This window comes from Xiphophorus couchianus, chromosome 13, assembly GCF_001444195.1.
Source record: "Xiphophorus couchianus chromosome 13, X_couchianus-1.0, whole genome shotgun sequence".
Lineage (NCBI taxonomy): Eukaryota > Metazoa > Chordata > Actinopteri > Cyprinodontiformes > Poeciliidae > Xiphophorus > Xiphophorus couchianus.
This window is the reverse complement of record NC_040240.1, coordinates 8,984,146-9,009,155: the sequence shown is the minus strand read 5'-3', so window position 1 is coordinate 9,009,155 and position 25,010 is coordinate 8,984,146. Positions and strand designations below refer to the sequence as shown.

Genomic DNA, 25,010 nt, shown 5'->3' with positions numbered 1-25,010 from the left:
ACTTCATTTGACGGGTTGTGAATAAGACGGTCATGACACTGTTATAAACATGACGTAACACCTGTCATGTACATGAGTAAGTCTTCATGAATATTTATGACTGTTGTCATAAAGTGTCATTCGGTAAATCATGACACTTTTAATACCAAGTTGACATTATTCAAAATGTCTCTGTTATGACAATTTGACATTAACCAAGAAATCATGATCTGACATAAATTTGTTATGAAAGTATTATTGATTAAACTTTGAAAATTATGTAGCTTTATGTTATTAAAGCTAAAGTTTAATCAGTAATACTTTTATAACAAATTTATGTCAGATCATGATTTCTTGGTTAATGTCAAGTTGTCATAACGAAGACATTTTGAATAATGTCAACTTTGTATTAAAAGTGTCATGATTTACCGAATGAAGACATACTCATGTTCATGACAGGCGTCATGACAGTCTTATTCACAACAAGTCAAATAAAGTGTTACCGAACTTCCTAACTTAGAAAAATGTTTTTAAAACTAAATTCTAAGCGGCACAATCCCATTAAAATAAATGCTATAAAACCTTTTATTATTATTATTATTTATGCTTTAGTTTCTTAGTTTTACCAGAAAACTCATTTTCAATGATCCATGACTTCCTGTTTTCCTGGAATGTAAATACGACATGACACAAATAACCACCTCTTTCAACCACAAGCCACTTAAAATCCCTAAATTTCACTGTTTTAGAAGTCTGTCTCCATCTCCAGGTCGCCAAGAGTCCATAACATCAATTAGATACTCCATAAAAACCAAGCGGTTGCTTCACAGGCTTGCTTAGGGAAAAAAAGCCTTTTCTGTCCTTCTATGTGTGGAGTGTGCTCAACTCTACTGGGACCTTTACTACAACGGTCTGCTTTGGTCAAATAAAACTAGATTAAATAAATAGATAAGTAAGTCTTCCCCAGGGGTTTCAACTAAATTGTACGGCACTGTATAAAATCCCCAAAGGGATCTGCTCTCTGCTATGCGCCATACACATTTTCCACTGGTAGTCATTGAATGTTTTGCTTTCGGATGCATAATGTACACACCACTGAGAGCAGCAGTCACTTTCAGTTTTTCTCAATGTCCTAGTCACAAAGAACTCATCTGGACAGTTCGATGTTGTCCAGGGTCGTTGGAAAATATCTAAAATTGTGCTTCGGCCCTGAGGTGTAAAGTTTACAGCTTGCTGTCTCAATGCTGGAGGAGTGCAATACATACCTATTAAAGCACTTTGCATTTGTGAGCATATATCATTCTGGCTAGCTATTCATATAAGCACTCATCTCATCTCCCCTGGTCAAGCCCTTCCTGTCATGCCTCTCACCCATCACCCTCTGCCTCCAGTCAAACCCTATGTAGGTCACTCCATGCGTTACCACAGCCCGCTGAATAAGAGGATTACACTGCTACCTTTAAGATGGTTATCTTAGCGGAGCGATATCAACATAATATTCAGGCATATTCTCCAAACAGCCAAATTTGTTCATTCTTTCTGCTGCTGGCTACTGTTAATTTGATGAGAATCCATCTCTGCTTAACCTTGTTCAGTCATTATCTGACACCGAACTGTAAATTAACACCATTTACCCCGATAAATGTCTTTCTATTAGCACGCTTCGTGCAAAAATGACCCCAATTTCCTCCCTGGTGCTGTTGCAGCGGGTGGGATATCAGATGGTCAAAACCCTGCAGCGGCAGTCACACGGCAATCTTAATAACGAGCACTCTGTGACATAATCTGAGCCGCCACATGGCGCTGTCTGCTTCGTCCATGGCTGCACGGCCGCCTGTGAGTGATTATTAATATATAAAAAAAAAAAGAACGGGGAGGAGCAGTGATGCAGCAGCACTTAATATGACTGCGAAGTTAAAGATGAGGAAAGTGACTTTCTGTGATGTTGGGCAGTGAAAGGAAACAGTAATGATATTGGGAAAGACGAAACAGAGGGAAGAGATGAGACAAATCGGTATGCTTGTCAAGTCCTTAAATAGTATAATAGAGGAAATGGCTGCTCACCAGTATCAGATGGTTCAAAAAGATACTATTACATTGTCTGCTAAAAGGTTTAGTCATCCGTTCTAAGGGTTTGAAGTCCTTTTATCTATATACCAGAGTGATCCAGCTAAGTACATAAAGTAACATAGACCAACCCTTGTTGCCACAAACTGTCAATCACCTGGCTGAAGGAAGGCTGCTTCATTTTTAAACATTTACATTTACTTGGGCTGGGCGCTTGAGTAGAACCACCAATAAGGCCGTTTGTAGCTTGTCAACTGTGAGCTCCCAAATATATTCACTAAAATCTGAATAAGCAAAGGAATAGAATAGCAACCATCTTTTCAGCCTGCTGACCAGCGGTCTGCAGCAACATGTGGGGGAGGGACAACAGCACTATATTACTTTATGTTCAACAAAGCTATAGGGGCTTTGAAACCACTACAGCCACTTTTTTAAATACTTTAACGTTATTAACAGCTGGATAACTCTACTATGAGCTAAAATTAAAAAATAAAAAATCTCAATCAACATATTTTAAGTTTTGAAGTGCAATCTCTCCTATCACTGGCTACTCCGGCTACTCCTTCAAAGACTTTCTGAAGGTGCGCTCCTGTATAATTCTAATATTGATTAATGTCATCGAGTGAAGCAGCTGTTTAGCCTGCAGCAAGAACTGAAAAAGACATTTGCCTTCCCTTTCCCTTACCAGCTATGCGAACACACAACTCATTAAAACGTCAAGTGAGTCATTGTAACGTCTTTTTGCCAGCTGGTTTCCTAACAGCTGTTATTGTGAAAGTTTTGATGGAGAAGAGAGGGAGAACTGGCTTGCTCTCGGACAGCAGGCACATTAGCTGACTTTATACATGTGTTGTCCGTGTCCGGAGGGTTTCACTGACATTCCTCCTCTTCTTTTTCATCGCCTCTCTTCGACAGTATGAATTATAGAAAAGAAGACGCTTCAGCGTGTTGGATTTGGTATGGCTCACTCCCATATGTTCCTTCACTAGCTGAGGGCATGCCTCTGACTTGAAATTTGTGTTTTCCTCCGTCCTGCTGACAGGAAGGAAACACATGAGGGCATAGGAAGGCTTGCTCATCTTACTTTGGCAACAATAAAGGTCACCCTTGGCTTCTGAGAAAGAACTCTCACTGGATATTCAACCTCGGGGACCGGAGAATTACTGTAATGCACTGGGCTGGTTCGGTCCCCATATCCTTCTTTTGTTGGTTGTAATTGAATAAACAAATCTGGTTATGAGAGACAAAAACACCAAACCAAATTTGGATGCAACACGATGCACTCTCAGCAGTCCGTTAGCCTGGACAGTCCCTCTCAGGAAGGATCCCCAGGGACGTCACGGTACGTCCAGAGGCTTCCCTCCACAACTTGCCAAAGCCTAACCTGCTTATATTTCCAGCCAAGCGGCACCGTGTCTCCTTTGAATAAGGAGGCTCTGAGATTCCTTGAGCCAAACCAAGGCACAAGCAAACTAAGTGGCTGCCCAATTGCAGAAGGGAGGTTCAAAGAGGGTTTCAGTTTTAATACAGAAGATAAATCTCAAAACTTATCGAGAATTAGTCGTCATTTTTTTTTTTCCTTCAATGTTTTCTGGGTCAGTGCTTTTCATGATCTGACTACAAAATGAGTTTCCATATTAATAAGGAGTTTTAAAGCTCAAAGCTAATGTATTCTGGGCCAAATATTCCAATATAGTTATGGAGTAATTGGGACCATCAAAATAGCTTCAAGAATAATTTGGAAAAACTGCAATTCTGGCACCTGTAAAGTGGTTCTGATTAGCACTGTTACTCTCATGCCAAGAGACATAAGAACTAATTTCTCCACAGATTTGTGTTTCCAGACAGTCTTAAGTTATAATGTACTAACTGCAAGTTTTCCTTTTCGCCGCATGATCAGTTTGTGTTTCCTTAGTGAGGACAAAGGGGAACTATGGTTATGTAGCTGTGGTAAAATTCTCTGGAAATTCTGAGGACATCATCTGTACTTTGACTCAACCGCTCTCAATTTGTATGGAGGTAGTTTTCCCACACACACAAAAAAAACGTGGAGTTTGGCCCTAAACTGTCACTTTAATCTAATGCCACATGTGTTCAATGGAAGGAAGTTGAAATAATCAGGGGACAGCTGCGGTCAAACTTTGTCTTCTTTATTCCACTTGTTTTGCTCAAACAGAGAAAAATGGCTACAACCAGCCATTTTGGATATACCTATTTGAAGAACCTTAAACATCAGCAGATGTTTTGTACTGACAAAGAACACAGAAAAATATAAACAACACCAAAAACAATGATTTGTTTTTCTCTCCATCTGATAAACTTTACGCTCACAAACAACGCATGTGGTTACTAGTGTCACAGAGAAATTAAATTAAATGCTGTGTCCTCATTCCTCAGCTTTAGGTTGTTTGTTTCATGCAATTCAATAACTGAGAATCGTTTCTTTGGTTTGCTAGTTGGGGAGAAATCCATCCACATTATTTCTCACAGATGATCTATGAAGCAAAAGTCCTCACTGTATACACTTTTACAGGCACACATCTATTCTACATATTTTCGTTAAAGTAATATTTTAGTCAGGGAAGACATTTGTCTTCTGATTACTGTCAAACATTTCCAGATGCTGCTGTTTATAGACATCATGTCATCATCCATTTATAGAATAGAATAGAATAGTATAGAATAGAATTACTTTATTCATCCCAGCAGGGAAATTATTTCGCAGTTACAGCATAGAGACAAGACACACAACAACCACCACTGAGTAGCAATTGTAGACAAAATAAAAATAAAATATAACATGCTGTCAATATAAAATGCAACTTAGAGCAGTCCTTGCAAAGATTCAAAAAATGCAGATACAGTATGTATATGTAAATATATGTTATGATAGTGACATATCTAGTCTTGAGGGAGTGACATTTTTTTTATTATTATTTCTGGCAAATGCTATTTAAAATCAGTTATCTACTTTGCCAACCAATGAAAAGGCAGATTCTAGGTTAACTACATTCTGTTGTCGCAAGATTCCTGGTTTTAAAATATATTTGCTCTTTAGCAGAAAGAATCCCTCCACCCCCTCTGCCACCCAAGTTAAAATCTACTTTTGGCCCCATACAACCTTTGACCGGCTCTGGTCCAGTTATGTTCTCATTAAGTGTTCACATACGGTGAAAATGGGCCTGTCGTTATGTGCCTTACCCAAAACGTCGGAACATTAAAATAAAATTAAATTAAAAAATCAACCTTCTATGACCTGATGTGCCCTGTTTTTTTTTTGTTTGTTTGTTTGTTTGTTTGTTTGTTTATGTTGTTTGTTTGTTTCTTACGCTACTAGAGGAGGTAGTTTCGGGACAGTTCCAGCCTTCTCGTGCCGTCTGTCCCGCAGCTCTTTCCTCTGATCCCTCCCGGTCAGGAATCTATGCCACGGCTCTAACGCACGGCCGTGCGCTTGAACCGTGCGCACGGATTCGTGCCAAAACGCTACGCACCGTTTTTCGGCTGACCAGACCACTAAAGCCCACGCTCGCACCGTTTTTGCCTCACGTGCGGCCATTTTTTTGTTACCCATCCGAGCCCATTCATTGTGGCGCGCGCGCTCCCAAAACCGTGCGTCAGATCCTTCCCCGTTAGATGGTAGAAAGGACAACATCCCCGACATAAATCCAGAACAGGATGTAAGAGCTAAACGTGTTCCGACAGCGCAGAGCGCCTCTGCTTCTGTCAAACTGCTGCTGCCGCCGCCGCCGCCGCCGCCGCTGCGCCTCTTACCCGCGCCAAGTGTCTTTGTCTGACATTTCAACACCAATTTATGAATGACTTCAGGAGCGTCCTCGCTTCGCATTGCGTTCACGAGGCATGACTTACCTGTAAGTCGCGCGCGCGAGTTCGCGGTGGTCCACCGTTTGTCCCGGTCGGACATTCAGATCCACCCCCGCCCCCTCTCTTCAGCTGTCTGTCCTGGTCCCGCAGCAGACTGCCGACACCGCGATGCCAATCAAACAAGCAGGCCACGCCCTTACTTCGACGTCATGCCGCACAGACCAATAACAGCGGTGACATATTACGACCATCACTTATAGTATTTAGTTCTTAACACAAGTCACCCACCATTCAGATAAATCCACCTGAGAATAACAGTGAATATCAATGATGAACTAAGAGTGCGTGAGAAAGCGTATATGAGGAAGTTGATAGATTGTTAAATGATTCAGAAAAATGAAAATGTACTCCATACATATTAAAAAAAAAAGTGACTCACGTTTAAAACGTGCCGAGAAACAGAACAAGAAGGAAGCAAAACTTGTTTCAAAAACACAGTACTTCCTCTTTACACCGTCGTTCTTATGTATTGGTACCTATTCACAGTTTTCAGCCATGTACAAAGTGCTTTATTGGGATTTTAGTGCAGAACTATGCAGAGGTAGGAAAAGGTTCTAAAGTTTTCAAAGTTTTTCGGAGTAAAATATCAAAAAAGTGCAGTTTGTCTTCGTATTCACTCTTGTTAGGGTGGCTCTCCCGAATACAATCCATATTAACTAGTCAAAGAATGCTGTTTGAAGAACATTTGAAATTTCATCACCCTTTATAATCACTGATCTGCTGCGCATATGGCAATAAAACATAAAGAAAAACAAATGATTGATGAAAAAAAAAGTCATAATAAGTCAGGTTTCTTGTGCATCGGAAGCCAATAAAGAAACACAATAAGCAAGTGGAGGAGAAGCTCAGGAACAAAACTAAAACCTTTTTGGCCACCGCACTGCACGTGACCCTGAACACACCATTAAACGTGGTGCTGTTTCTATGTTAAAAAACTGAATTTTGTTCAGAGTCATTTTATTGTGAAGCTGCGTGTAATTTCTTTAAAAGTCGTGATGGTTAAGTTTGACATTTATTTCGTTAGATTTAATAACCTCAGAATAAAATGTGCTACCGGTGGTTAAAGGCATTGTAGAAAGAAACGAGACTTTTACGTAGTCTACGAGTCATTGTTATCTCAACAAATTTTGATAAACCTCTCTGATGCTTGCGGTGAAATGATGCACCAGTTCAGCTCTTCAGGTTATCCCTTGAGTATTTGTGTTACAGACTGCTGTTCGTACTTTTAACTGAATTTCATGTTGGATAGCAATAACCACAAGTTTTCACTGGAAAATAAATGTTTTGCCAATGTTAGAACAGGCACTTACCCTTCGGGCCACAAGAGGACGCCATTAGCTGTAGAGGAGAATTGCTCGATCGTTTCTACAACATAAATTCTTCTTTTTCTTTTTAGATTTCCAGCCGGTATTTAGCTGGTTTTTGGTGTACACTGACTATATAGGCAGGGCTTGCTAGATGATTTTGAGCAAGAGGCAAGGTGTGGCTGCACAGGTTCAGACTTGATCTCAAGAAACTCAAGAGTGCGTTTGGATGAGTAATAAACTAAAGACAACCTCCCACAAAGTTCAAATAATTTTACAAGAAAAAAGCAACACATGACACACTAACTGCATATGTTTGTATGTATTGTAGATCTTTTGTATGAAGTTTTAGGATTAAATATTCCCTTTGGAATAACATAGTTATAGATTCATTTATTCATAAAAGGTCAAGGAAAGATTTTGCTTCTTATTTGTGTAGTTTTTATTTTATTTAAGTCAAATCACATCTCCTGTGAATTTTTACAACGCTTCTTAAATAAAATGCCAGGGGGGGGGGAATTGCTTTTTTACAGATTTCTTCTGTCTGTGCCTCTTTGATACACTTTTCAGATCATTAGAAACATTTCAATATCAGACAAAGATAGACTGAGTAAATACAACGGTCTTAAAATGATGATTTCATTCATGAAGATAAGAAAAAAAAATCTAAGCTTATGTAAAAATATAATCTACCCTCTTGAAACATTAAAACTTAACTTCAATTGACTGCATTTTTGTGAATCAGTTTCATTAGCAACACCCAGACCTGATAACTGGCTGACTGTACCAAAAAATTAGCTAAATTTATCCTACCAGACATTTCACAATGATAAGCTGAAATCTGTCAAATAGCAGTACGGTAAGTAAAACAAAGGTAATGTAAGGAAGTCTAGTCAAAGTCTGGATTTAAATGTAATTGAGATGTTATGGCATGACCTTAAATTAGATCCTCAAAGATCATTCAACATTGCCTAACTGGGACATTCCCTCCACAGTGACGTAAAAGACTGCTAGTTATTTCAAATGTTTGACGCCAGCTGTTTCCATGAAGAGGGGTCATTTTAAACATAAAGGGACATGTTTGTTTGTTTAACTTTTTTCTCTTAATCAAGGGGGGGGGAAATCATCCGAGAACTGTGTTTTGTATTTACTCAGATTAACTTTGTCTGGAACATTTAAGTACGACAAAACAGCAAAAACTGAGGAAATCGGAGAATCGGAGGCTACTGGTTTTCTATGGCACTCTAGCCAATTCTGCAATTACACAAATGAATCACTGAACTGAACATTTAGCAATTTATGCATGTGCGTTCCTCATCAAACAGATGCCAAAATGCTTTTGTTCAAACAGTAATTGTTTAATAGCACAAGTATACAATACAATCAACATGCCCCTCCTCCAGGTCTTATTGGGGTTTCCCAGACGATTTAGCTATTTTACAGTTTCATGTACTGTAAGGTGTGTTCATTGTAGCTTATGCACACAGAGAGAGTGAAATAAGCTATGTGGCCATTCAGACAGGTAACAAAGACAGAGCGGTCATTGGATGGTGCAGGGCATTGTGAACCGACAGACATGTAGACATCAGAGGTGACCGAGGTGGAGGGTGAGTGACGGCCATCACCACAATGATGGGTCGTATCTGGGGAGAAAAAAAAGGGAAAGAGAAAGATCAGCTTCCTGTCACGCCTGCGGAGAACCGAGTCTCACCGAAGTCCATACATGCCTTGACTGTGGGAGTGTGTCTCTGCTCTCCTTCAGCAGCAGCTCTGAGACCAGTGTGTCCAGAATCTCAGGACTGGACCTCTTTCCATACCTGAGGCACACGAGAGCGAAGGATTCAGAATCCAAACGGACTCGGCATCAACGTTGCCAGTAATTGTAGTCAAATATGTGTGTTTTTATTTCTTTTACTGAAGAGGTACAAAGAAAAACTCTCTTTGTCTAATCTGGTCGATGTCTAATCATAAGCTCAATGTAAACTGAGCACGGTCAGGCCTTAATCTCAGGAAACAGAGACACGAGCTGCATCACAGGAGGTTACACATTCCCTTTCTGTGCTTTTGATGATAAGTCATATCAGGACCACAGGTATCCTGGAGAGGCTCGTTGCCTGCAGGCTTACCAAATCCCCGACATTCAGAATAAAGCGGAAAGCTGTGGGGGACTTGACAGAAAGTCCTGGCAGTGATAGGAATTCTTCTTCTTTCTTTTTCTTTTTACCAACAGGTGGTAGAAAATAGAATAGAATAGAAATGGGGGGAAAACATCTATCCAGTTCTACTCCAAATGAAAATGAACAAACTAGTAGAAAGAAATATTTATTTAATTGGTCGTACGACAACTCTTGCTAAAAAGGATTTCTAAAATTAAAAGAAGAAAAAAAATATTATTTTCTAATCAGGTTCTATTATGTTAAATTGAATACATCCAATAAGCTATATTTGAAACGAACCAACATAGCACATTACTACCGCTGACATAACAACCAACACTGCAGTGGCTGTATTATATTTTGGGCTTACTGTTGTTGTTGTTTGTTTTTTGTATTTGTTTTTTAATTGAAACAGAATTTTCAACACGTTTTGTAAAGAAATGTTCTGCTTTATTCTGTTTTCCTCCTGAGTTTTGTGCAAAGTCAAATTTATTGCTTAACTGGATTAATTGATTAATCAACTAAGTAAATACTAGATAGATAGTTTATCTGGTTCTGCACTGATTTTTTTTTCTGCAAAGTAATTAACAAAATTGTTGCCTGTATTATTTTGAATTCGCCACCTTGAAATAAGTATTCAATACTATTCCAGTCTATCGTTTTTGATTTGCTCACCTCTGTCTTGTGATGAGGTTGATGTAGTGTCTCAGGGCTGAGTAATACTTGGCCAACTCCTCCGCCGGAGCGTCCTCCCCGGGGTTCTCCGGTTTTACCGGGTACCCCTCCGTCAAGGCGCCCAGGCAGATCAGCGCCCACAGCAGGAACCCCAGCGTCCCCAGCCAGCTCACCAAGTTGGGATGCATCTGTCACAGAGAAGACAGAACCAGTCCATACCTAACTCCTCCTGTACATGACTGCACTTTGTTTTACGCTCCAGACTGTAGGCTTGGAGATATTACTAAATAATGGAACGCATATGTTTAAAAACATGCCCCAAAAAGGGGGGCTCAGACAAACTTTGACGGAAGAGAATGTGAAAAATTCAAAGCACTTACATTTTTCAGAAGGTCTCAGTGAGATTTGCGCGACGTCCTGTTGATTCTCCTCTGCTCCTCTGCGCGCTCGTTGCGCGTCATGGGGTTTATATCAGTGCGCGCCAGACGCGCGCCAGGAAAAAAAAAGAAAAAAAAAGCGTCAACGCTTCACTCTGTTTGGCCCGGGTCTTTGCCTTCCTTCATGTGAACGTCACTGCTGATGCTGCTCTAATTAAGGTGCGTGTGTGTAGTTTGTATTAATATAACGAGAAAGCAAACTAAAAATAGAGTAAGGTAACAAACGTTTCCTATGACAAAACTAGCTGTTCAAGGCAGATGCTAATATGCAGGCTTAAAAAAGCAACTCTTGTACATTGCATATAGACTGAATTATATAACTTAATGTAACTCAACGGAAAGAAATTGAAATCTTCAGCTATGTTCCATGTGTGCACAAGAAGCTGAACTAAACACACACCGAATCTGATGTTTTGAAGCTTATTGAAGTTCCTTCATGGAGGAAGCGAGTCACAAATTATTTCACAATCAAGATTATTTTTCAAAACAAGATCAATCCTCAGATCTGAAGTCGCAAAAGAATGCCAGCAACGCATTCACTTTGGTCCCAGTTCAAATGAAACTTCTCCACGTGGCCTATCGTCACCAGAAAGCAGACGCCTTGGGTGGTGCTGGACAAAAAGATCTCAAACGGGCTCACATGTACGGGGCTGAATTAGTGCATTAATTTCATTTTGTAGCACACTGCACGAAGAAAGAGAGAGACTGTGGCTCTCGAGGTGAACAAAAGGCACAAATGTGAACACGGAGACGCGTCAACGAGGAGCCCAATCTCCTAGAGGCCCACTTAATAAGAAAACCCAAATAGCAATTCGCAGTGAGTCTGTATCACCAAGAGCTTCATTTACCTCCCATTCATAATCCTTTTGTGCTGGCAGCTTGCAGCCATGTAATCTGTCAAAAATCAGCATTCTTTGGCACCGCTGCTTTCTAACTCCCTCAGAGGATGTGTTGAGTGCTTTTTTTTTGTATGGCACAGGATGCAAAGAGGGAGATGAGGAGTGTGACACAAGCGAGAGAACCGTGGAGCGCGGAGTCACGACTGACTGGGAAGGAATTAGTAGGTTCACTCCTCTTCAGGAGACACATGCGTCCTTGAAGACTCTCTTCAACAGGTATATCATCATTCAGGAGGGAAGCGGCGTGAGCCTACACGTAGATGGCTGACACGGGGATTGAAGCAGATGTGTAAACACGGGGGACAAAAAACGCTGAAAGATCAGAGAGCTTTGATGGAGAAATTCATCTCCAGGAGGCTTTTATGTAGACTTTTTTTTTTTTTTAGTACCAGGGTTTCAGACAGAGGTGACCAAATGCATGTCCTCTACATCCACAGCTCAACTACTCTTAAAGCAGACAAGTTAAAACAGAAGTTCCTGTATTCAAGGAGTTTTCTGGAAACTTTAAGAAGCTGTGCTTTCGAGGTAGACAGATTTAGACTGGTGTTATACTCCTCGCGTTTCTGAACTGTAAATTTCACTGAGCTCCATAGATTTTCAGTGGATTGGAAATGCTTTTGCAGACCTCCCCTGACTTTTGGCTTTCTGTGATCCTTTCTCAGAGCTACTGTGAGTCTTCTTCGTGTTTTAGCTGCACATAGAATCGTGACGGTTCCAACAACTGATCTTCAAGAGGCAGGTTTGGACACGTCTAACATCAACGAGGTGGACCTCCGTGGAATTAGAGCAGATAATATAACGCGTCTGAATACGTTTGACCTTTCACCATTATTCAATTCACCACTTTGTGTTTGGTCTGTTACATACTAACCATGTCATTTAATGAAATGCTTTGACGTCGTCATGCGATAAAATGTGATAGTATCCAACTTATGACAATACAAATTCAGTAATATCGAGATTTAGTATGAAATGTTCCCTAATGCTGGAGAGAGAATTACATGTACAGAAAGGATCCAGTGTTTACTGTGACAGCTTGTGCAGCCCTGAGATGTAAAGCCTCCAACGGAGCTCAGTTTGATGAATCCTGAACAAAATGCGCCTGTCACACAACGGATCAGTCAACACACACACTAACTCCCTGAGAACAAAGTAAATCACTGTCATGCAGACACACACCTTCATGTCATAGGGCTCTTACAGTTTGCAGGAAGCTGTTGTCAGAAGGCCAATACAGTGGCTAACATAGAGCGGCAGTGGGACTGGTTGGAGCAAAAAAGAAAAGAAGAAGAAAGATTACATGCCAGTCAAAATGGCCATGAAAAAAGAAAGTGCATTTGGTAGCATGACCTGAAGAGGTGTTTTTCTTTATGCCTTCATCGTTCTCTGACATTGTTGAGGTTATCTTGGGTTCCTTGAAGTTTGATGTTATTTGTTTCTGCACGCCTCAGGCTCCACTGCAGCACTGTAGTCGGACTAAGGTCTGGACTTTGACGGAGTCATAGCAGCACCTTGACTGTTTTCTGTTTCAACCGTTTTGTAATAGATTTGCGGTTGAGGATGACTGTCAAATATTTGAGCTGTTGGACAGATGTCATCAGATTTAACTGTGAAATTGCTTGGTATACATCGTACCATGCATAACAGTTGGCATGAGATGTTTGTACCACAACAAGCTGGCTGGACGTCTGCGGCCTGTTGTGTATTTTGGTTAAACACCTCTAGTTTGATCTTTTCTGTGTCCGTCGTACAATTTTTAGGGAGCTGCGACTTGGAAGTCTCGGACTTTTTGCCATTTTTTGGATTGAGTTTACCAGATTGAACTAAATGTGTCCAACTTGTGAATGACTGTCCTCAGAGTAGAATGTTGCACTTCAAATGGTTTACAAATGGCCTTTTAATCTTTACCAGATCGATGTGTACTAATAATTGCTACACTGAAGAGGTAAAGGGGTGTAATTAGTTTATTGCATGACCAAAACCAAAACAGTGAAGGATTTTTTTCCTCCCTCATACTACCATATACTGTTTAGTTGATGTAATAATGAAAGCAAACTCTTTCTTGAGACACAGTATATTCGAAGTGCATCTCAACAAACTAGGAAAGTATTAAAAAGTTGATTTCAGTAATTTAGAACAAACAGGGAAGTGCATGTACATTCATTAGACACCGAGTTAATACTTCAAGTGTGTATTTGTGACTGACTATGGCTTACTAGCTGATGAAAACCCAAAATTTTGTTTCTCCGATTAGAGTATTATGTAAGATCAATGGGGGGGGAAAGGAATTTAACACATAAATGTTATACTGTGACCTAAACAACAATGGGGACAACTGCTGACCGGACAGTTGTCCAGCAGACAGTCAGTGGCACCCTCCACGAGGAGAAAAAGTCAGAAAAAGGCATTACGAAAGAAGCTGATTGTTCACAGAGACTTGGAGGAGTAAATGCTGCAAATCAATGACTCAAGGCAATCTCCCAGGCTTCTTTAGAACACCTTTTTTAAAATCAAGTTTAATAATAAAGTGAATTTTGTGATAATTAGGATTAATTGGAATGTATGTATGATTGGCTTGAATGTACTGTTTTGTGACGTGCCTTCAGATAATGTGTTGTGGCGCTATGTAAATGAACAGAATCGAATTCAAAAGTATTTACAGTAAGTTACGCACATGTGCTACAAAATGTTGCATTCCTTATGTTGAGGCCCTCCAAGTTGCTTGAGGTCCGGTGTGACGTTTTTTCAGGCCATGATGTTTTGGGGAGACGTGTAATCAGCTGGTGTTGGTCTCAGTGTGATTTATTATGTCTAAAATCAATGAAGTTTTTTGCCACTTTATTCTTTCCTCTGCTGACATACTTCATGGGGATTTTATTTGACACCTGCCTATCATGCCAAAACATCAGACAAAACAGATGAGCTGAAGGCCGCTACCAATGCCTGTTTTTGATTTTTTTTTTTTTAAATTAAATCTGAAAAAAAAGAAAAAACAGCTGGCTAAGCTGTGAATTTTACGAAGACACAAAACTCTGACAGCATGCTACCCATCAAAAATGTACAGTACAACATTTTCAATTATTGAAGCAAACTCAGAATAAGATGAAATTCTTAGAGGAAGTCTGCTGAATCTAAGAGAATTAAAACAAACAAACAAAAACTAAACTAAGAGAAAAAGGAGATGATTAAGTTTTAATACATGCTAAAAGAGAAACAGCCCCATGATATGTAAAAGAAAAAAAAAAAGCAGGATTGAATTGAAATGCGGTCATCATCAGATTTAATCAGCATTACCGCTAATGGTGTGTTCTCTTACGAAGATAGCAATCATCTCCAGTACTGTCCAATGAGCTGATTAAATATCTCGAAAAGCTCCAAACCAATTTCACAGTGATATTCCTTTCTTTCGGTAAGTAATGCGCTCAATAATCCATTTGTTAAAGACTTTGCCTTATCAGAAATCAGTTCTGTGGAGGCCAATTCCTATTGAGAGTGAGCTTTTTTAAATGCAAATGTGCCTTCTCCTCCTCTCATCAGCCTCCTGGTTTGTACAATAAGTTCTTCTCCAAGATTTGTTAAGATGAAAGAGCCCTGTAATTTTCCACCACCATGAATCACACTTTTCAAATGTACAGCATGATTAAGTGGAAAAAGGAAACACTAGCATGCAGGCGGCATCTATCTTCTCACCCCAGGCAGTTGCATCCAAACAGAAGATAAATCAAATGAGATGCCAGCTTTTCCCCTGCTTTCTTTGGCTATCACTAATTTTGCTTCGAGTCTTGACATCTAAATTGTTACTTAGTTCTGCCAGCTATTGTATTATCTGTCTACTTGTGGTTGGCAAGGAGTACTGTTTGTGAAAAGAAAAAGGCCACGCTTTCTTCATCGCCTTTTTTTATTTATTTATTTACTTATTTATTTATTTCCGAATACAAAATCTCACCTGAACACAAAAACAGTGACCATTAAAAGAACTTGTGTGTTGGTTCATATGAAGAGGTTAGGATTATATAAGAGATAGATCTGGCCGATCTGCTGACAGGAAACAAACAGAGCTGTTTACGAGAGCGGAAAAAAAGTGCAGATGAAGTTGTGATCATGGCAAAGGCTTCACAGTGGGACTGCTGTGATGTTCCGGCCTGTCTCTCCGATCTCAGGCACAAAGGTATTACTCCCATAGATCTTGATCACCTACCAACAAAAGGTGACGAGCACCAAACAGTATAATCAACATTTTTACGCTTTTTGACAGTGCAAAGTAGATAAGATGTGGTGCAGTCCCGATCACAGCTGAAGTTCAGATCCTCTATTGGCTTTGAAACTTATTGAGCTTACATTTGTGAGGTCAGACACTGATGTGGGATGAGAAACTCTGTCTCACAGTTTTTATTCTAATTTGTCCCAAATGATGAGGTCAGGACTCTGAGTAGGCAGGTCATGTTAACTTCCTCATTCATGTCTGCATGGAGCATTTTTTTTACTCAGTTGTGCAGCCATGTATTAACAAGGCAAGGCAATTTAATTTGTACAGCACATTTCAGCAACAATGGTTCATTTGCATGTGCATATTATTTTGTACCATCAAAAAGCTACATTTCTTGTTTATGCACATGGAGTTCGGTAGGTTATGTGCCACTTTCTGAAATCATTTATGTTTTTTTTAAAATCTTTTATTCAACCCAAGAGCACTTTAAAACAGATGTTAGAATATAGTATTTATGTAAAACATCAAAATATCTAAGAGGACTAGTGAAAACAGCAGTGTATAGTTCAGAATTGAGAGATGTCTTCCCATCAGCAAGATTAGAACAAGCTTATTTAATTTTCTCCGCAGTTTAATTAACTTTCTACACAGGCAAGATGTACAATTTCTGGTCTTTTCCGAGCTGGCAACAGAAAGCGTGTCCTCAAATTGTTCTTCTTTGTTGTGACTTTGACTTTAACAGACATCATTTGAAAGCAATTACTGAGCCACACATCGAGCTTCCCTCTGTTCTTAGTTCACAATAGTGAAAAATCCCTTAGTGGGGAACGAAGAACTAATGTTCTTTCTCATTTGTTTGTCACTTTCTCCACTTAAACTCCCACTATTTAAAGAGCTACATTGACTTGTCTTGGTATTTATCTAAGCCGTCTCTGCTGCTTCTCTCAGTGTTCCTCGCTGTCTCTTCTGATTTGTCTGAGCACGAGTCTTTCTCTCTCTCTGTGTGTGTGTGTGTGTGTGTGTGTGTGTGTGTGTGTGTGTGTGTGTGTGTGTGTGTGTGTGGAAATGTGTCTCATCTGTGTCTGGTGTGGAAGCAGCACAAACGTCGTGTCAACACGGTGATCATACATGTTGCTTTGATGGACAGATTAGCTGAAGGTCTGGCCACCAAGCTGTGGCAGCCTGAGTTGGCTCAGGTGCGCAGGTCAGAGTCCTTAGCCTCGATATAAGGGAGCCTGATGAAAGTTGCACCTACGTCAAAGGGCGATAAACTTTTGTTTGATGTCACAATCTACGTCAGGGTACTAGCCTTAATGCATCATTCTTATGCCAGTAGCACACTTTCATGGATCTGTGTCGTATTTCTATATGTTTTAAATGTACAAAATGCAAAGGTCACCTTCAAAACCATCATCTTCCACACTTATTGGCACTGCTGGTAAATACTAGTAAAACCATAAACTAAGCTTCTTGTTTTTTTTTTTTTGCAGTGCTGCAATAATCTCAACCTGAACATTCAACATGTACTTTACTTGAGCACATTAAATCGACAAGGGGAAATTTATTGGTAGAGAAGAATATTTTTAACCACACTTATCTAAACACTTCTCATAAACTAAATAAAACGGAAGCATTTTTGTTCTTTCCTGCTTTAAACGGATCAGTTCTTGTATTCCGACTGATCCTAGTGGTGGAACAATGCAGTCAAATTCGGTTTATTACTTAAATTCATTGAAAAGACGTTTTCCAAGAAAACCCAGCCGATTGCCTCGAGTCATTGACTTGCAGCATTCCCTCTACCTGGACAAGCAAGTAGCGACAAAAGGCAATCGCTCGCATTGTGTCAATTACTTTACAGTAATCTAAGGCGTACGTAACAACTACTCTGACCCTGAATATATTGTGACATATATTCATGACGTTAAAGGCATGCAACGTGAACATAAAGTCTGATAATGGAGGGTAAATGTATGCGGGAGGTCTAACTAATGCAAGAGGAAGAATTAGAAAGCATTTCAACAGGCTGACTCTCAAAAAATTAGCTGCATTCATAGCAGAGCACAATTATATTCACTGTCAGTCAGCCATGCACTGTGCCTAAACACCTTGTCTGTAAACTAAAGGCATTTCCAGAATTATCGTCACTAATTATGAAGCCGTTGAAATGTTGCATACTAAATGACTTTCTGCACATGCAGAAGCTACTCAGCACAATACAGCAGTGGACCAATTAAAGTATTTATTATAAGTGCTACACTGCAACCTCGTGACTGTTTAGAAGGATCCTGAAACAGTTCTTTCAAAATCATTTAAAAACCCTTCAGTTTTTCCTCGTTTTGTTGCACTGTACCACAAACGTCAGTGTATTTTGGGAGTTGGGGGACTTGGTTAAGAGATAGAACAACACAAAGTAGCACCTAATTTTGAGCATTTCAAACTTTTCCACGAATGAAACTCTTAAAGTGGCGGTGAGCATTTTTATTCGGCTCCCTTTATTTTGATATTACATCCATTGACAGTTTGCTACAAGCCTTACAAAGGCCGCAGCAAATATGTGGAGAAAATGCTCTGGTCAGAATTGCACATCTTTGTGCAATTCTCGTTTGATCCAAAGTGCACATCCAAAGTGCTGCCTATGGCTGAAAAAGAACACTGCACATCACAATGAACACACCATCCCTGGAGTGAAACATGGCGATGGCAGCATCATGCTGTGGGGATGGTTTCCTTCAGAAGGGGTATGACCTAAATATGATTGCTAATCTTTGCAAAGACTTAAACCTCTATATTCACAGATGCTATCTGTCCCGTTTGTCTGAGCTGGAGCTATTCTGCAAAGAAGAGTAGGAGAAAGGGAAAAAAATCGTTTTCTAATTGTGCAAAATTGATACACACACTTAAAGTTTCATTTTTGTCTGTCAAAATTTATGTTAAAAAACAAAAACATGTATGAGCATTTCCAACCTTCTCACTACCTTGTGTTGACTTTTTCACATAAAATCCCAAAAGGATACATTCAAATGTATGGTTGTAACATAATACATCATAAAAAAAGCAGAAGGCTTAGCTTCGGACATTTGCTTTATCTTTGAGTCGAAGTCTTGATCCAACTTTCTCCTAAGCGTAAAGCATGGCTGATTAGGAATGATTTTTAAATGGGACAAAGTCTACCAACAACAATATCGGTCAACTTATCTTGTTTGCTTTTTTGAATGGCTTCGACTGGATACTCATGTGAAAAGGGAAGTGAAATTTATAACGCTGTTTTACCAAGCTATTGGTTCCCCTTATGCCACCAAAACATTTGATGCAGCTGCTTCAAATGCAAATAGAGGGGACATCAGGTTTTGCTTACGTAGTTTTGCAATTCACTGCACTTTGTATCAAATTGGTTGATATTTTCCTTTTGTGTAACATTATCTTTTTTTTTCATTCTAGTGCTTCTAACTGGTTTTTTTATTGTTATTTGAGAACAGGTGAGATATTTCCCGTGATTTATCTGATCCCCTTCTGTTTGTGTGCGTTAATTTTATTTTGGAGAAATGACGTGTTATCGTCTCCAGTTAAGTCCCTGTTTACTTGCCAGTTATGCCAATTAAGTGTTTCCCTCTGCTCTAATTGTTGATGTAATCATCTGTGCTTGTGTTGGGATTTATTGACTAAGAGATGTCAATCAAGCAGGGTGGGGTTACCAGCGGCGAAAGAGCAATGTCGCAGTTATATGCTTCAACCACGGTCCAAAGGAAATTACCTTCAGCCTCCTTTACAGTGTTGCTATGGAGAGGCAATTAACCTAAATTGTTATTGTCTGAGACTAATGTGTTATAGCTTTCCTTCTTAATTTAATTAAGTTTTTTCCACTCTTCCTCATCTCTCCCCATGTTCCATGCACATCTCCCTTTGCTCACCTCTGTTCAAGAGTAAGAGGAGGTAAGAAGTACAATGACACGGCAGATATGTTGATGAAGATATGCGACCAAGGTTGCTTATGTTGTTGCGGTCTGAAATCTCGAATCACAGACACACACTTTGTGTTCAAAACGTAAGCTTCCAGATGTGGCTGCATCCGCTCCGGCACTTTGAATCATCAGAGACGCAGGTGCATCCATACAACCCTTCAGGCAAGGCTCCAGCCTTCTTCCCTCAAGACTGCTCCGGATCATAACATACTAGTCCACATTTTATCACATTACAGCCACAATTTATTTTACCTTTTATCTTATGTAGTAAACCAACACAAAGTAGCAAATAATTCTGAAGTGGAAGGAAAAAGGATAACATCTTAATTTATAAACAGGAATGATTTTTGACCATTCCTGTTCATAAATTCCTCAAGATCAGTCAGATTGTGTGAGTTGTATGTGCAAATGTCAACTTTTCAAGTCTTGTAGACAAAATTATCCCAGAGCATGCTGCTTCCACCACCACATTTCACCGGTCAAGTGTTCTGTGAAGGGTGAATTTACTGCGTCCCATTGTGGCAATCTTTATACAGTCCTTTTTTTGTGACTGTCTTTCAACAATAGCTTTTGAGAGGTACCATAATGCAGACACCGGAGATGTAGTGGTCAGACCCAACGCTGTCCTCAAAGTAGGAACATCCGAGTGGGAGTAAATCCTCACTTAAATCTTCTTTAATTGTGCTTCCCTTCTAAAGATGCTGGAAACTGGGCCGCCAATGGAGAACACATGATGTTCAATCTGCATTCACAGCGTGGAATAATGCAGCGCGCGTCGCCGCTGATCTACCATGATGAATGGGATTAATCAATCGAAGACAGTACATCTATCCATAAATTAAAAGCTGCGCTCATCGCTGAACACTGAGCGCTGTGGTTCTGATGTTATTTTGGTGACGTGTTGAGTGGGTGGATTTTTCACAATAAGCACACTATCATCACACATAAAGCGAACCTCAGACAAATAATTAGGGAGCTGTTCAGGAAAATATCTAGAAAACTGCAGTGAAATAAACTGAAGATCTGTTACTTTATTTACTGACAAAAAAATCGATATCCTTACATAGCTCTGGTTTGACCAAGCAATTCATTCACATTGCACAGACAAAGAGAATTTAAGCTGAAAACTACAATCAGCAGCAAAACCTGTAAAATTCATTTCAGCCAACTTGAAATCAGGGTTACATTTACAAAGTACAAATATACCAATATTTGAGGCTATTTCCAACTAGCTGGAATTATTTTACTCGTGAACAAACCAAATATTCTTTGCCTCTTGGGAAAGATACAAGCTATAACATACTGTACGTAATTTTGTATTTGATATGTTAGAGTTGAACTTTCTCCTCAGAAATGAACAATATGGCAAAAATAATTAAATGCAAATCTTGCAATTCATTGATTTTTGGTTTGTTTCTCAGAGACACCAGAGCTGCTTGCTTCAGCAGAGGAGCTGGGGTTTCTCGCAGACGTGTTGGGTTTTTTTGCAGAAGTGCTGGGGTTTTTTGCAGAGGTGCTGGGGTTTCTCGCAGAAGTGTTGGGGTTTCTCGCTGCCAAGCTCCTCTCCAGGCAGTCGTCTTCTCTGCCTTCAACTGAATACGAACATCACAGCAATGATGGGAATCGGATTGTGGACGAAGATGATGTGGTACAGACAGTAAACATGCAGCTGCAATCAGTAGTGGGCATACAAAGGATTTCTCAAAACAGTCATGTGTCAAGATGTATTAGTTTACTTTTGAGATAAAAGTGTACATTAGCTTAGACAAGGTTTATAACTTAATGTAGTGACACCTAAATGGCATATGTATATCCTTTAATTTGCTTGACCTAGAGAGCTAAAAGGAGCCAAAATTAGTGATAACACCAAACTCATGGAGCAGGAGTCTAAGGTACACACTGAGAGCAGAGGACCCCAGGAAGAGCGCCAGACCAGACGGAGTGACCAGCAGGGTCCTCAGTGAGTGCGCAGACCAGCTGGCCAGGGTCTTCACCAAAATATTTGATTCATCACTGCCCCAGTCAATTACACAGCGCCTGAGGAAATCCACAATAGTCTCGCTGTCAAAAAACATTGCCATCAAAAGAACCAATGACTGCCAATAAGTTGCTTTGACACCTGTCATGATGAAGTGTTTTGAGAAACTGCTCCAACGTCACCTCGTATCCTGCCTCTCACCCTTAGCACAGAGGTAATAGATCACCTGAGGACGCAATTGTCACAGGGATCAGATGCAAGGTTGCTATTTGCTGATTTTAGCTCTGCTATTGATTCCATACTCCCAGACGGACCGACAGCAAAACTATTGGTCATTGGTCTTCCTACCACCACCTGCTGCTAGATCAAAGCATTTCTGCTCTGATCTAGCTCAGAGCAGAGCTCTGACTCTCTGATTGGGTTCAGAGAGTCAAAGTGGGCCCTTAACTTTCCATAACTCTCGGTCTTAACACTGGCTCCCCACAGGGCTGTGTACTTAGCTGTGTACTGTAGACTCTGTAGATCTACTGTGTCAGCAATGTTGCCATCAAATTTTCTGACAACGATGGTTGGGCTGGTGTGGTACTGGGGTGATAACTTGGTCATTAGCTCAAAGATGTAATCGTTGGCTGCAGGAAGAGGAAGTCTGACCTGCAGCCTATATCACTATCAGTGGGGAATGTGTAAGTTTCAGGTCCTGTGTGCACATGGATCGAATGGAGCTCTAACATCAAGGACCAGCAATGTCTTCACTTTCTGAGGCTCCTCAGAAGGCTAAACCTGAGGCAGAAGCTGTGCACAGTCTTCTACCGCTGCTCCATTGAGTGTCTTCACTTACTGCATATCTGTGTGGTTCACAAGCTACACCAGGAGACACAAGAAGACTCTACAGTGGGTCATTGACACCCTCCAGAAGATCAGAAGCCTTCCCTCCCTAAAAGTCCTCTTTGGGGTTTAGCTTCTCAAGAGGACAAGCATCATTCTGAGGAACTGTTCATGCCTAGAACATCAGAACTGCTGTTCTTGGATTGCAAATATAGAGGCCAGAGGTGACACGCTAATTGACTTAGGGACAGTTTTCACAACAGTGCTATAATTCTTTACCTTACTTATTTGAAGTTGGCCATGTGCAATTCTCAAGAGCAATTTTTATTTTTCTGATTTGAGGTTGCACTATTTAACATTTAGTTATCGATTATTAATTGATTTTTCAAAACTATCATTTGTTTATAAAATCTTGAAACTGTCTTAAAGCACATGCACAGCCAAACTCTCATGGGGCTGCGAGAATAGTATTTTTGTTTCCTTTCATGCCTGCTACAAATGGAACACAGAACAAATCAGTGTGGCTAAAGACACGGTATACCTGTCACCTTTGCAGATTCCTACTCTTGCAAATGATTCCACATTCAACACCGACACTTCGCTGCTCTTTGCTGCCCTCACATGCCTCTAAAAGGAACTTTCCCCAGCTCTAATGGAAAGCCTCTGCTCTTCTCGTCTGTGCTGCTGCAGTCTGATGAAGGCTATGTCACTAAAACGTACAGACTACAGAGAACTATAGAGCCTGAAAATTCCTTGAGACTGTTTGTCTTCTTGGGGAGAGTATATGTGTCAAATGTCTACTGATGCACTAGCTGTAAAAAAAAAAAAAAAAAAAAAAAGCATCCACTTCTAGTTTCAAATTAAGAAAAACTGTTACCTGCGCTGAGGACTTGCATAGCGAGGTAACCATCCAGCAAAGAGGTGAATCCTGTCAGGCCCCCCATGGCTGCATAAGGAACATCTTTGCCAACAGGCTGACCTCTTGCCAGCCTCTCTTGCTTTGTCTCAACCTGTGAAGAATGGGAAAAGGACTTTGTACATGAAATACGGTAACAATAAGCTGACAAAAATGTTCCTTCAGATGAAGCTGTTGTTGTCCATGACCACTTACCAAGGTACGGTGCTCAAAGCTGGGTCGACCGCACCCACAAGTGTAGGGACTGTGGAACCCAGAGCAGACTTTGCCTGAAAAATAACGAATTATTTTCTAATAGGTTAAAAAGCATTTTCTGGGTTGTAGCGAACATATCTTGAAAGTAGGGATGTCTGACTCACACTTCTTGCACATGTGGCCTGCAGCTTCACTGTGATCCTGCGGTAAATGCTTACACTTGCAGCGCACCATCACACCCCCAGGCTGAGGAATATAGTTATAAGAAGAACAGCGACAACCGCTGACCTTGCACCGTAGAGCAATGGGTCGCTCAGAGGGAATCACCTCAAACTCTGTCTGATGCTGCTTGTATCTGGTGGAGATTGATTCACGTGTATACATTGCATTGCAAAAGTTTTCATACCTCCTCATACGTTTCCCCCATGTATGAAGAAGATGCACGTGTCACACTCAGGTCACAAAGTAATATCCTACCTGTGTTCACAAAAGCACTGTGTTTCAGGGCCAACCTGCTTGCAGTCAATGCCCCCTGGTACACCAAAGCTCACATATAACCTGTTTTTCATACGTAGCGGTAGAACCCTCCTTTTGTACTCTTCATATTCCTCTGGAGTGAAAAGTTTTCCACCATCGTCATCACCAACGATCCTTAAAAAAACAACTAAAAATCAATAAAAACTATAAACAGGTACAACACAAAGTTGAAAGTCAAAGGTCTTCATATTATTTAGGCATTTATATTTCAATTGTTCTAGATGTTGCTCTGAACGTCTAGAAAATGGACTAAAAATGTCAGGACTGTTGCTTGAACCTAGTAAAAGTAAATGAAATGTTTAGCTTCGTGCGTCACACAGCTGCCAAAGTTCCTGCCAAGAACTGTCTTTTAAAAATATAAAAGACAGTTGAAATTCATGGAAAACTATTTCTAAATAGGTTAGTAGATAAAATGAGTTGGTACGTACCTTCTGTACTCCGCATAGTCATCCACTGCTTCCAAAGCCGTTTTATTCTGATTTACCGGGGTCATTATCATGACATTAAAACAACAGCCTTGCAAGTTATACTTGTTTATGGCCCGCAGCATATGTTGCTATGGAGATGGTTTTAGGGATCCCTCTAATGGTCGCAAAGGGAACTGCAACAACTATATTAATAATAGAAATAACATAAAAATCTTATTTTAAACAAAACAAGAATAGTGAAGCACAAAACATAGGCAAACACAGGTAAAGGTCAAACATTAAAAAGCAACAAAACTATTTGTAGTCAATTAGCAAAACAAAACTAGCTAAAAAGGCTTCGTATTCGCAAACAATATCCTTCTCTAAGACGTGTATGAAAAGACAGCAATTAGTAAGTGGCGTTCATGTATACTTACTTGATCAAGTGCTACTTGTTGTGTGGTTTTTCATTAATATGAAAAACGGCGACCGTAAAGGTAGGTTATTTTCAACTGCACCAAAATGCGAATACATTTCCCACAATGCAACGGCTTTGACGTAGCCGGACACATTCCGGGGGATCCATG

At 40.2% G+C, this 25,010-nt stretch overlaps 3 protein-coding genes across 9 annotated transcripts in view; all 3 read right to left on the bottom strand.

Moving 5' to 3' along the window:
* pals2b (protein associated with LIN7 2, MAGUK p55 family member b) overlaps positions 1 to 7,353 on the bottom strand; it is a 28,782-nt gene extending 21,429 nt beyond the window's left edge. For 2 of the 3 annotated variants that reach the window (XM_028036365.1, XM_028036367.1), the window contains exon 1: positions 5,914 to 6,035. The gene's annotated coding sequence lies outside the window, so the exon portion shown is untranslated. Of the gene's footprint in view, positions 1 to 5,913; positions 6,036 to 7,238 lie in introns of those variants that run through there. The other variant, XM_028036366.1, reaches the window with a different exon arrangement.
* Positions 7,354 to 8,566: 1,213 nt separating this feature from the next.
* Positions 8,567 to 10,575, bottom strand: npy (neuropeptide Y). The gene is made up of 4 exons (XM_028035188.1): positions 10,444 to 10,575; positions 10,064 to 10,251; positions 8,960 to 9,049; positions 8,567 to 8,875 (listed from the first exon to the last, which is right to left on the bottom strand). Exons 2-4 carry the CDS (start codon positions 10,249 to 10,251, stop codon positions 8,854 to 8,856), a joined length of 300 nt encoding a protein of 99 aa, XP_027890989.1. The 5' UTR covers positions 10,444 to 10,575; the 3' UTR covers positions 8,567 to 8,853.
* Positions 10,576 to 18,086: 7,511 nt separating this feature from the next.
* fam221a (family with sequence similarity 221 member A) lies at positions 18,087 to 24,983 on the bottom strand. 5 transcript variants are annotated; one of them, XM_028036771.1, is made up of 8 exons: positions 24,861 to 24,981; positions 24,445 to 24,626; positions 24,051 to 24,130; positions 23,886 to 23,956; positions 23,644 to 23,725; positions 23,480 to 23,553; positions 23,246 to 23,378; positions 20,577 to 21,157 (listed from the first exon to the last, which is right to left on the bottom strand). In XM_028036771.1, exons 2-8 carry the CDS (start codon positions 24,564 to 24,566, stop codon positions 20,961 to 20,963), a joined length of 759 nt encoding a protein of 252 aa, XP_027892572.1. In that variant the 5' UTR covers positions 24,567 to 24,626; positions 24,861 to 24,981; the 3' UTR covers positions 20,577 to 20,960. The 5 variants fall into 5 exon arrangements, with proteins under 5 accessions (XP_027892573.1, XP_027892572.1, XP_027892570.1 ...); XM_028036769.1 differs by lacking the exon at positions 23,886 to 23,956 and adding an exon at positions 23,807 to 23,834 and having other exon boundaries at positions 23,957 to 24,130; positions 24,861 to 24,978; XM_028036772.1 differs by lacking the exons at positions 20,577 to 21,157; positions 23,886 to 23,956 and adding an exon at positions 18,087 to 18,437 and having other exon boundaries at positions 23,644 to 23,834; positions 23,957 to 24,130; positions 24,861 to 24,983.
* Between the last annotated feature and the right edge of the window lie 27 nt (positions 24,984 to 25,010).

Coding starts and splice junctions, on each gene's coding strand:
- npy (XM_028035188.1), bottom strand. CDS start 10,251: ATGCATCCCAACTTGGTGAGCTGGCTGGGGACGCTGGGGTTCCTGCTG. Junction 9,050..10,063: donor AACCTCATCACAAGACAGAG/GTGAGCAAATCA, acceptor CGTGTGCCTCAG/GTATGGAAAGAGGTCCAGTC. Junction 8,876..8,959: donor GACACACTCCCACAGTCAAG/GCATGTATGGAC, acceptor TTTTCTCCCCAG/ATACGACCCATCATTGTGGT.
- fam221a (XM_028036768.1), bottom strand. CDS start 24,566: ATGCTGCGGGCCATAAACAAGTATAACTTGCAAGGCTGTTGTTTTAAT. Junction 23,554..23,643: donor AGGCCACATGTGCAAGAAGT/GTGAGTCAGACA, acceptor GTTATTTTTCAG/GCAAAGTCTGCTCTGGGTTC. Junction 23,379..23,479: donor GCTTTGAGCACCGTACCTTG/GTAAGTGGTCAT, acceptor CATTCTTCACAG/GTTGAGACAAAGCAAGAGAG.